This window comes from Clarias gariepinus, chromosome 6 (genome assembly GCF_024256425.1).
Source record: "Clarias gariepinus isolate MV-2021 ecotype Netherlands chromosome 6, CGAR_prim_01v2, whole genome shotgun sequence".
NCBI lineage: Eukaryota > Metazoa > Chordata > Actinopteri > Siluriformes > Clariidae > Clarias > Clarias gariepinus.
The window spans coordinates 22,543,624-22,556,192 of NC_071105.1; the positions used below are offsets into that span (position 1 = coordinate 22,543,624).

Genomic DNA, 12,569 nt, shown 5'->3' on the forward strand with positions numbered 1-12,569 from the left:
AAATAAATAAAATAAACTAACATAAAATAAAACGTCATTCATTTCTATAACTGCTGTGCAGAGCCAAGCACATAAATTAAAATGTATGATAATAAGAAAAGTATGTGAAGGAAACTTTAATGCCATATTTTAATGCAAATGCCCTCAGGAGAGCATGAAAGGATCCATTTGCCTTTGATAACACTCCACTTGAATAGCAGTAAAAGCACTTTTTTTAACGAGAATGTAAAAAGTATGTAGTCTTGAAGTAGTCAAAAAAATGCTTTTTGTGGTACATTTATATTTAAGCCTCTGTATCCTGACAGAGCTGGAATAAATGTGCTGAATTAAATTCTAATTATCTCCCAGCATACCCTAAATAATGAAATGGGATTAGTCATTAAACTAGCGGTCGCCAAAGCGAACTGTACCCTTAGATCAAATTGAATTCAAGTAAAAATCAGTAAATTACCAATCTATACGAGTTCAAATAACGTCCTGACATTTTAGAAGAAACTAATTTGTCATTTTTATCAAAGCTTACAAAAATCCATCAAATTACCCAGTTACTTTTTTTATATAAAATATTTCTAAGTAAAACATTTATCGAACGTACTGTAGTGCGACAAGATTTATAATCAGATGCCTGTTATTCACCTCTGTTATTCACGGTGTGATTTTCTCATGCTTCTTACTTCTTGCCTAGCTTCCAACCTCACGTGTTCCTAATAGACTGGAGACAATCAATAACAAGAGGCTTGTGCAAGGAAGAAACGAAACATCGGTCTTTAATTCTGTAACGTAAAATAAAAAACAACAACAAAAAAGAACCTCCCCTCGTTTTCCTCTCTCGCTTTCTCTATGTGTTGCACAACTAGAAGAAATAGACTCACTGCTTAGGTAGGGTGTTAGTGTGGCATGCTTCTAGAAATAGAGAGAAGGTCTGAAGAAACGAGAGAGACAGAAAAACAGATGGAAGGGAAGACGGTGAAATAGAGAGAATATGCACATTTTACCCAACAGCGACTTTCACTTTTAGCCGTCTGAATCTGTCACCTCTTTCTCAGGTTGACAGAGTCGAGTGGATAAAAGGTGAATGTAAAATGGCAGAAAGCCTGACAATAACCAAACTGCTGATCTTAGTCATTTCATTGGCTCTGAGTCAAAGCTTTTGTTGAGGGAAAATACGACTCTTCGGCAAGTGGAGTGCACTCATTTTGATTTTTAAATGTCACAGTTATTACAAGTAAGCAAGCCCCTGCATTATTATTCATAATGCAAACAGTATGAGTGTTATTTAGAGGACATGAGTGTACAGACTGAGAGTGCGAAATGTGTGCAGTGAGAAATGGCTTCAAATCAGTAATTTCAATTCAGTTAAAAAAAAAAAGACAAAAATAACAATTAATTAAACTCTGGTCAAGAAAAATAGAAATAAATAGCTTTAATTAAAAAATCAGGAGAGGGCCACCATCATTTCGCATTGTTTTACACTGTCATTAGCTATTGTTTTATACTGTACCATCATTCTGCATTTGTTTTTAATAGTAACTGTTGTGCAATGGTTACATAATATAATCATAATATAATCTCTTATACTACAGAAAACAAGATGATGCAAATCTATATCAAATGTATGACACAATCAATATACCAAACTATCAATAATTACTGATTTGAACAAAGGCATGAGAAAAGAACAGACTAGGAGTATCGGTGAGAGGTTTTTTTAGGGCCAGTCAGCAAAAAAAAAAAAAAAAACAGATCAGGAATGAATATAACGAACACAAAAATTCTCACATTCATAACAAAATGTGAAAAAGGTTGAGTATTCAACTGTATCTAATGTACGACTGCGATAAGCGCACACACAATACGAGTTTGAACGACAATTAATTACAAAAACACCTCCTCACCCACTAGTTTCCCCAAAACACTGAGAAATGTGAAATCTACCATTTTCTGGTGATCTGTTTGACACAATACTTTCAGGAAACTATAGGGGAAACCCATAAAACTGAACAAAAAAATGGCATTGCACGAAAAGGGTTAAAAGATATATCGTTATCTGGCTGCCTCGGTTATTCCCTTCTGCCAGAATCTACAGCAGGGCTGTATCGCACCCACACAGTTAAGCGGTTCATGGTGTATCCAAGCAGAGCAGCTCGAGAAACTTTTAAGGAATCTCAGAGGAAATGCTGGGAAAAAAATTTCACTGTTCATACAAAGAAAGTGTGTACACCGTTTAGAGATACGAAGGCGGGGTTGGGGTGGTATCGAATGCAAATAGGTTCCTGGCAACAAAAAAAGTGTTTTTTTTTTTTTTTTTTTTTTTTTAGAAATGATCGATTTTTTGGTTTGTTTTGAGCTAGCTGTTCCAAAAATGTTTATAAAAAATAAATTATTGCATGTTATATCATTACATATATGTTTACTGTATATGTTTACATGGAAATCTTGAAGTTTGAAATTGTTAACTTTTTACCAAACAAATGCATTGAATATTTTCACTCTTTCATGCCATATTGCAAAAAACAGCATTTAATTCACAAAAAAAAGTGGAACACAACTGATGATGAGGCACAGTGAGTATAATGTGAACAGTGGATGCTTTTGTTCACCGAGGCGAGCTGTGATGGAAGCTCAAGTTGACAGGCTCAGCTCAGATAAAGCATGATTTCCCTGATGCTCTCATCGTTCTGACATTAAATAACACTTGTGTTACTTCTTTGGATGCATTTGTATTTACGATTATTTGTGATGGAGAAATACGGAAATCTACGTATATACATATACACACAAATCTATTTACAGTGGGACAGAGAAATCTGTAGAAATAAGCAGTGTATTTATACATTTGGGCAGAGATAGATAAGAGAGAGAGAGAGAGAGAGAGAGAGAGAGAGAGAATAACTGCATTAATCTAAGTTAAAAAAAAAAGTTCATTACTGCCATTTTAATTATTTCGGGAAAAAAATCTGCATCCCCTAATGTGGTCTGTTTCCTTTCATTCAAGCTATAAAAGGCGAAGCTTCATTTGTTCTTTTAATTGGCTAAGTGGTGGAGTGATTAAGGCAGACTAAAGCCTGCTTGTAATTGGTTTCGGTTGGCTGTTGCATAGCACCCGATCCATTGTAGTAAATAAAACTAATTTTTTAGAATGCCGTTGCCAGATTTTAATTCGTTCTGTTAACACAGATGGATTTAGGGAAGGAAGGCACTGTACATTCCAATCCCGTGATGATAAAGCACCCCAGAGCTTGTTAAATCCATTAATGTGAGCAAACACGCAACATGTAAACAATGTAAACCATACGAGACTCGCATGACAACACCCACACACGCGCACACACACACACACACATATAGGATTTCGCTGTTCTTGTAATGTACCTACAGTATATGGATTCCTGTATTACTGTAACTAAACAACGCTATGCCTACCTAAACACCTTAACACCTTAACTCTCAGTAACTAAAGGTTTTTCACACAAATGCCACACACACACACACACACACACACACATAAGCTATTGTTTCTGGCTTTGACTGGCTCCACACACCCATGGAGTATTCCATCTGTGACTCTTATTAAGCAGGCTCCTACTCTAGGACCCTGCTTTACACAGACACATATATACACACACACACACACACACACACACTACATGCATAAAAAAGAAGCTTGATGCACAAGCCATATCCTAGAGAGAACACAAGCATCCCACTGTGATGAGAATGGCAGCTCACACAAGCCACCGTACACACAAATACACATATAAAAAAGTCTACTAATGCAATCATATATGGATAGGATTTGTAGAAAATATTAGTTTTTTTTCCTATTCATTAAATCTGGATAGTTATTAGGCCCTAATTATTGTATAATGACATTCATGGAGGAAATTACCTAAAAACACACACAAGTCCATGTTGAATGTCCTGGAGATGTTGAACCGGACTACTAACCCCTCAAAATAGGCCACAAATCAGTTTCCCTCCATTTCATCCCTCATTCTGCCAGCTGATTAATTTCTTCCCCAGAGATTATTTTCCCACTTAGAGATATACACACTTCATCGTCTGGCTGACTAGTGAACCCTTGGCTACGCGTTGCGAGAGTGTTCGAGGGGCTTTTCCCCCCACCACAACAAGTACTGCATGATTAACTGAGCCATGCTGCAAGACAATTGCTCAGAAAGACAGTGTTTGAATGCTTTGGATGCTTAAGCAGCAACATGTGTTCAGGGCCTTGGTATTGGTCTTCCTAAAGAGGCATTGCTTCGATCAGACATCCCCCATGCTGCCTGTGTGGCAATGTGGCTGACAGATTAAGATGCTGATTCAGAATCAAATGTGACCCAAACAACTTTCCAGTTATAAGCCTCATCCAGCAACAGCTGTAAGAAGTCGAGAGAGCAAAGTTACTGTATGTGTGATCTGACCTGGCTTAGTTAAAATCTAAAGAAAAAAAAAGGGTCTGGAGGAGAGATCACGCAGCATGGAAGGAAGGTAGTGTTCATCAACAAGACTTTCTTAAAGCCTGAAAATGGCTCCTATACTCTGGTCTTGAAGCTGTTTTGTGAATGCCGTGTGTCTCATTGCCCAGATAGAGTGCAATAACTGATTCTCAATGGCAAGTTCCCATCTATACTAAGGTATACAGTATGCGGTGTGAGATCACAACCTGTTAACTCACAGGAATTCAGTGTAGAAAAAAAAAAGTTCTGAGATTTATTCATCATGTGAAAAACAATCTTAAACTTTTTTACGTTTATAGGACATGAATCTTTCAATAAACACTTGTACTAGGATACGTAGTATATGTAGAATATGTAGTAACAGTTTATCTTGTAACAGTACCTTATCAGAGAGTCTAATGACATTGTGGTATATGCTATTCAAGTAACTGTTACCACTTTAGAGGTTCGAATATGCAAACTGAAACCATGAAAATACAAGTGTGTTAAAATGAACTTTTCTTCGAATCCGGTCTAGAACCAAAACTCCCCCTTTCTTCACTAAACCGCCTCATGCACTGTGATATTAAATAGACGTAATATAAATCAATAGTTTAAATAAAATCACGCAAAACACTGTAAATTGTTCCTTCAACATGGTCTTTAAATGTCCTTGAATTCTTACATTGTCAAAAATAAAGCATCTTGTACCTACACAGTGGGCACAGAAAGGACTTCAGGATGTCTTCAGAACCTTGCAATCTAGAGACACATTAGGAACACCTTCAAGACACATTAAAGTCCTAATATTATTAACACCCCAGACATCGTCAGGACTAATTTAAAGCCTCATGTTAAAACCATGGTGAAAATAAAGTGATTAGCACTGTGGCCTCGCACCTCCAGGGTCATGGGTTTGATTCCCATCTCAGGTCTGTGTGCATGGGGTTTGCATATTCTCACGGTGAGTTACCTCAGGGTACTCTGGTTTCTTCTCACAGTTCAAGGACAGGATGATTAGGCCAATTGGTGTGTGAACGAGTGTGTGAATGAGTGTGTGAGTGAGCGCTGAATTGGCATCCAGTCCAGACTGTATCGCGCCTGAAGTGTCCTGGACAATCAGTATAGAGGATAAATGAATGAACGTTAAAGTCCTACTGTATAATGAAGGAGTAACAAAGAATTAGGAATATTATTTTAATGAAGATGAACGTAAGACCTCTTGACTTTTAAAAGACCTATTATAGATGACCTCGTGGCTAGCCTGCATGCCCACTAGGTATGAGAGAGGAAAACAAAAAAGTGTACAGGTAAGTTTTGATATAGGACAGATAGTCTGAGTGCTTAGTTGCATAGTGGTTAGCACTGTTGCCTTGCACCTCCAGGGTCCGAGTTCGATTCCGGCCTTGGGTCTGTTGGGTCTTGGGTGTGTTGCATGTTCTCTCCATGCTTGGTGGGTTTTCTCCAGGTACTCTGGTTTCCTTCCACAGTCCAAAAACACGCATTAGTCTAATTGGCGATCCCAAATTACTCATAGTGTGTGAATGAGCGTGTGTGTGTGTGTGGATTGGCACCATGTCCAGGGTGAACCCTGCCTTGTTCCCTAAGTCTTTCGGGATAGGCTCCAGACTCCCCATGACCCTGTATACAGGATAAAGCGTTATAGTCGATGAATTTGAACAAAAATAATTTAATTTGCTTGATTTTAAGGCAATACATAGATACATATGTCCAAACATTAAATATGCAAAAAACAAATACATATTCAAATAATAACAAAAATCCTGAAACTTGTTCACACTGATTCCAGGTACATCACAGAGTAGCTATATTGTCCTGAGCTGGTTTATCCCATGCACGGTCCACTTCCGGTTTAACCTTCCGTTAATGGTGACCGTAAAGCCGGGTGCAGCACCTCTCTCTCTCTCTCTCTCTCTCTCTCTGTTCCTTTTCCCAACGGCAGAGGTCGCTTGGCGTTTCCCAGGGACTCTGGGCGCATGGACGCGTTCTCCCTCCACAACACACCGAGTGTGTGTGAATTAACACTAAACCCATCCACGGCGCGTTCTACACCATAACGCATGGCACTGCTGCTTTTTTTTTAAAGGTCTCTCACACACACACACACTAGTTGTCAGGTCGCAGTTTAGCCTTAGAGTCTAAGAACCACTTTTATTATAGCTGCTTATAAAAGTGAACTTTTTTTATTCTTTGGACTGGCGCTCGGTCCGGTGAACCTGAACAGCAGTCAGTAGACCATCCTCAGGCATAATGTGCTTTATCGTGCTGAAGTAAAAACCGCGAACGGATGTGAGGAAAAGAGCGCCTGGAGAGAGAGAGAGAGAGAAAGAGAGAGAGAGAGAGAGACTCAACCCCTTTTTTTCTTCTTTCAATCGTTCTGTTTCTTTTTTGTTTGGGTTAACAATAGAGCAAGCGCGCTCGAGAGAGAGAGAGAGAGAGAGGGAGAGAGAGAGACTGGTAGACGCTGAACCTGTTTTCATGCCTTCAGTGGAGCGGAGCGGGCGATGGATGTGAGATTTTATCCTGCACCCCCTTCGAGCGTGGGCTCCTGCACGTTATCCACCGACTCCAGCCTTGCCTCTCTGGACTATTACCACTGCAACAAGGTAATGACCCAAGTGCAACCATGCTTTGCTTTTTTCCCCTCTTCTTTTTCTTTTCCTGCGCGCAGACTTACTTTTCTATCTCGGTTTTCCAAAAACGCATAGCTGGTGCGTCCATGCCGCGCGGCTCAACTCTGTCTGCCTGCGGAAGTTGAACAGATGCTCTCCTGTCCTTCCTTAGCTCCCGTGTTGTTGTTTAGGTGTGCGTTTTCACAATCGCGCGACCATAGACTAAAACAAGCAAACAATCAAACAAACAATAAAAAAAGCAAAAACAAACACGCGTAGACCGGCGATGCGTGAAAGAAGATGGGATGTCTGGGGGAAGAATTTCCAAACTTTGTCTTTGGAGGAATCGTGGAGGCGAACAGCCGAGCGCGCGATGCTCTCTGACTATTGGCTAATTGGTGGCACAACAAAAACAAGGGCGCGTGCCTGAATTTGACGTCGCGCCTCTGGGGAAACTTCGGCTCCCGAAACGAGAAGAAACTCAGCGCGTGTATCAGCCGCAGGATTTCTCGAGACACGAAACTTTTTTTTTTTTTTGGAGGGGGATTTGCTGAGACGGAGAATGTTATTGGAAGTGAAATTGACACCAGGTTTCGGCGTGGTTAAATTTCCCAAGTTTAAAAACAAATAAATAGACATAGGCACTTTTTTTCTCTCTCCCGCGCGCGCTTTCTCATTTAGGACAAGATGAGCTACATTGTTGCGAAATTGTAATACAAAAGTTACAGTTTCAAAGCCTTGAACGTACAGTATTTTATCGGACTTTTCATGTCTGCTCGGTTTGGTGTTGATGCCACTCTAACCCTGTAAACGGCGCTGCGGTGACGTAGTCCAGCTCCACGTGCTAGCAGAGACCGACAATTAATTACCGCGCGGTCTAATTATTCCCCAAACTAATCGGATTCTCTTATTGGTCAACGGAGGGCAACGTGGAATGTGCAAACGAATAAATCAGTCGTTTTAGCTAAAAAAAAATAAATAAAAAAATGCACAACTAAACAAAAACATGCTTTCCCCACAGATGAATAGATCCTATCATTTTTAAAGCCTGTGTAACCAAACTGGCCGGTGCGCGCGCTGCATTTTAGTAACCTACTGCTACTTCTCACTGGGACCATATATGGCATTATATACTCTGCCTCTAACTTCTAAGAAATAACAGTCCTAATTATAACATCCTCAAGCTTAAATTAAACCTTAAATCAATAGACATTTCAGCACGTGTCTCCGGCTCATGTGCAATAGTTAGTCACAGGGCGTAGGCTAATACACCTTACAGAACAGCAATATCAGCTGAGGAGAGATGTGTGTATCGCCGCAGGGCCTTGAAAGCCGAGCAGACACACAGCTGTGAGTCGGTTACATGCTTCCACGGGTGGGCTTTTTCCCCCACATCTCATACAGAATTTGATGTTATTTCATGCAATGTTAAAACTGGTCTGTTTTGGGGAGTTTATTGTTTTGCCAAGCGACTTGAAGTGAATTCGGCTTTTAGTTCCATCCCCATGAACAGTGTTAAGATATGTTTAAAGTGTTATTTTGACTCATTAAGGATGCAACAGCTCTGAAAGCACTTAGAGGTGATGGGGAAGTGCGCCTCTTGGAGTTCTGCTTCCACTGACCGTCTTTGCATTCTGCTAAAATTGTGCAGCTTTTTAAAACTAGATTGTTTATATATATTTTTGTTTACCCAATTTTATAAAATATTTCTTTGCATGCAGATTTTAATGAAGGCGTGATGTGTTACATATAACACATCAATTTAGTTTTTAATATATCAGTTAATGTTTTTTTGCATGAAGGTTGCCATGGCCCTGTTTGTCAGGATTGCGGTTACGGCTCTTTTTTTAGACCAGTCACATTTTTAAATTAAAGAGCTGAAAGATTTAGTGGTGAAATTGCCTTTAAATGTTTCTGAGAGGGCAGTATGTTGAGTAGAACGACATCTACGATCGATATGCCACCAAACCAATCATGTTGTGTCAGTTGTTCATTGTCCATCCTGGTGACCTTCTGCTTGTGTGTGTGTGTAATGGCTATTCGCGAGAAATTTACTATAGTCACATCCATGTTGGGATCTGACTTATGCATGGATTCATTTTTTTGTTTAAAAATCACAGCCACGAAAGCACTTTTATTTAAACTTTTTTGTCTATTAAAAATGTAAGCACAGCAGGTAGTCTCTTAGATAAATGGTGTCAGTAAATAAAAGTCAGAAGTATCATTAAATAACTTTATGCAACAATGTAGGAAAGAAAATGGATGGAAGGCTTTGATGTATGACTGGTATTGCTTTGCTCCTCATCCTGTGGTACTGCACTTAAAACTCCCCATCTCCCCTGTAAGTAACTCATAATTTGGTGATGTGTGTTTATAGAAGTGTGTCGCAGAGTTTAGCTTGTGGGTCGGAACATATGGAAAAGATCAGCCCTCGAGCCAAAGAGGGTACAGTATGCCGACTGCACAGGCTGAAAAATGATCTTTTTTTTTTTTAAGTGGACATTATGCAGCAAATTTGAAGGGAAACGTCTGCTCTCTTGGCCACAATAGCCCCTTTATGTAAGCCTGCTTTAATAAAGCAAATGTTCAAATGCGGCTGTGAGGTCGTGCATCCTATAGGAGCCCGCATGTGCATAATAAGAGCATCGAGATATACATTGGGGTTCTGTGGCATCCCTTGAACCGGAAATGGTTCTGCGAAACTAGGCCAACCATAATGAGTGGCTCTCGTTTCCTGTTGCTAACATGTTAATGCACTAGCTGCTGACTTTTAACATCTACACATGAACGCTGGCACTTGCAGTGGAAATGGCACTTTTGGGAGGAAACTCGATGCTAGAAGGGGCGAGCAGGTTCCTCATTCGAACCAGAGAATTAATAACGCGGATTGTCCCAGGCTGTTCTGTTCTGTTCTGTAGTAGCTGCCCTGAAAGAGCTGGATGCCGTGGAATAAATAACTTGTTGCTTGTTGCTATAGGAAATTCAAAATACCAGTCAACAGCAATATTTAAATGGGAGGAGCATAACTACTACGATCATGTAAAAAAAATCGATAAGCGTACATGCTTGGTCTTAAATAAAGGCCCAGGACAAGAATCCACTAGACATGTTTGCATTCATTTAGAAAAACTAACCACCATTGCATCACAATGCAACAGTCAGATGTTTTATTTATTGTTTTTATCAACCTATGAAAAGAAATCTTTCTAACCTCCTCTTATCAGAATGCTTTTTTTGGTAACATGCCACATGTTTTGTGTAGCATAACTCATGCTGACTTCCGTTAAACAGAAGACCCAGCACACTTAGCATTACAAAACATCAATATGCAGTCACTGAGGAAGTGATAAATAGGCAACAAGCAGTCAAATGATCATTCGCGATCACTTATGTCATACTTCCTGTGATATGCACACTGAGTTTATATAGCCTGAACTGTAAGGTGTTGGAAGCGAATAGATTCTAATAATTGTATCACATACACCAGAGCTGACACTTATTTCATATTCAAGACATGTTTTCCTGTTTGGAGTAGCCTAAACTGAAGGAGTTTAACTGCAGGCAGTCTCCTCTTTTCCTGATCTATTCAGCTGCATTTTATCTATGCGTTCATGTTGAACTCTGGAGCTGAGATTAGCTAGCAGCTAGAACAGCGTGGCAACCATTTTGTACAGTGGTAATATAGAAAGCTATTATCTCTCACAAATGCACAAATTCATTTTATATCCTCTGTCTCTCTCTCTCTCTCTCTCTCTCTCTCTCTCGTGTGTGGGTGTATTGTTTGTTAAGCATACTCTCTATGCATTCCTCCAGTAAAGGCCATCTCTTTATAAATGCATGTTTTGTCCAGAGAATATTTGCTGAATGCATTATGATTTGTGTGCTTACAGCCTCAGGCTTGTTCACTTAGCACACACAAAAAAAGAAAAAAGTAGGAAAGTTTATGAGAAGCCCCTATACCCACCCTCCCCCATCCTCCACGCTCACCCAACTTGCTAACCTTATTGTATAGGACTGAAATGCTCTACAATACAAACATTCAGATGAAATGAGACAAATCAGGCAAACATACTGTAGCATGAATGTAATCAGACCTGCCAAGTTCAACAACATTCAATACATGGTTTCGAGCATGCTGAACCACTTTTGGCCATTAGCGAGGACATTTAGAACACAGAGTGGCAGTACAAAAGGTTTTCAAACATTTACAGTAAACAGTAGAACCTGAAACCTATTTTGAGATATAATACACTGCGTTAGGAACCGTAGGAAAACAGAACCATATGTATATAAAAAAAACATGCTTTTGTTTCATGTTGTGCGGGCTATACCTGAAAGAGTTCATTAAACAGCCGCAAAACTTTAAGTCCACTGTTTAATTACATGCCCGTGTCCAACTGTCAAAACTGAGCTTAAAGTATTTGGCCCAGTTTCTCTTATCAATATAAAGTTACACCAAACTTTAAATGACAGTTTAGATTTTTTTTTTCAACCCCATTTTCAGTCTGAATCACTAATCAGTGTGTGGGTGGGAGTGACAGGTTCTCTGTTACCTGCCTGATGACTGTAAAAGACCTTGATTCATTTAAGGATACTTTGAAGCCCCATTAGTGAACTCAGCGCATTATTCAAACCTCCCTCTCTCTCTCTTTCTCTCTCTCTCACTCTTTCTCTCCCTCTCTCTCACTCTTTCTTTCTCTCTCTCTCTCACTCTCTTTCTCTCGGTGCCTATATCTACTTCTCTTTCTTTCTCTAGCTTTCACATGTCCACTTATACCAACTAAAAATAGCTTGAAAGCAGTGCAATTACTGGAAATTGTTAGCACTGAATCTAAGAGTAGGATGATATGGCTTGTAGACTCAAGATATATAACAACATTTAATGACAACAAAATCAATTAAAAAAAGGCAGCAATGCAACAGCATTAAAGAAACAAAAACAAGAATACCAACAACAATAATAATACATGTAATAATAATAATAATAATAATAATCATAATATTATTATTATTACAAGAAGCAATCTGTGGGGTCCAAGCACACTTGACAGCAACATTGTTTTTGAGAGTTACGGTTTAGACGAGGATGAGTGTTTTGACACCAACCATATGAAGATAGTTACACCAGAAAATCTCCCAGGACTAACAAGGTTTCACATTTTATGCAAAGGAGTTCCAAAATGAGGTAGGCGGAGCTAAATGTGTCTGTGTTACAAGTTTTACCCCATTAAACCCTGTTATCAGGGATAAAAATGTTTCTCTGACTCATGTCTCTTGAGATGTTTCTTTATTAAGGCACATCTTTTCTGCTAAAGTGAAGGCTGTACAGCAGAGGGAATTTTTTTTAATGTAGAAGAAAAATTGTGGGAAAAATGGAAACAAAAGGGTTCCAAGCACCTTGTGTTTGGCTCAGTAATCATAATAATAATAATGCATTCTACTGTGCGTGTGTGCGTGTGTGTCTGTGTGTGTGTGCGCGCATGCATGTGTATGTGTA

General features: G+C 39.4%; 1 protein-coding gene across 6 annotated transcripts in view; it reads left to right on the forward strand.

The window, feature by feature from the left end:
* Window positions 1-6,439: 6,439 nt before the first annotated feature.
* Window positions 6,440-12,569, forward strand: part of tox2 (TOX high mobility group box family member 2) — a 104,108-nt gene continuing 97,978 nt past the window's right edge. The window contains exon 1 of one of the 6 annotated variants that reach the window (XM_053498420.1): window positions 6,440-7,066. In XM_053498420.1, coding sequence (XP_053354395.1) covers window positions 6,965-7,066 — 102 coding nt within the window. In that variant the 5' untranslated portion in view covers window positions 6,440-6,964. The remainder of the gene's footprint in view (window positions 7,067-12,569) is intronic. The other 5 variants (XM_053498421.1, XM_053498422.1, XM_053498423.1 and 2 more) reach the window with 5 other exon arrangements.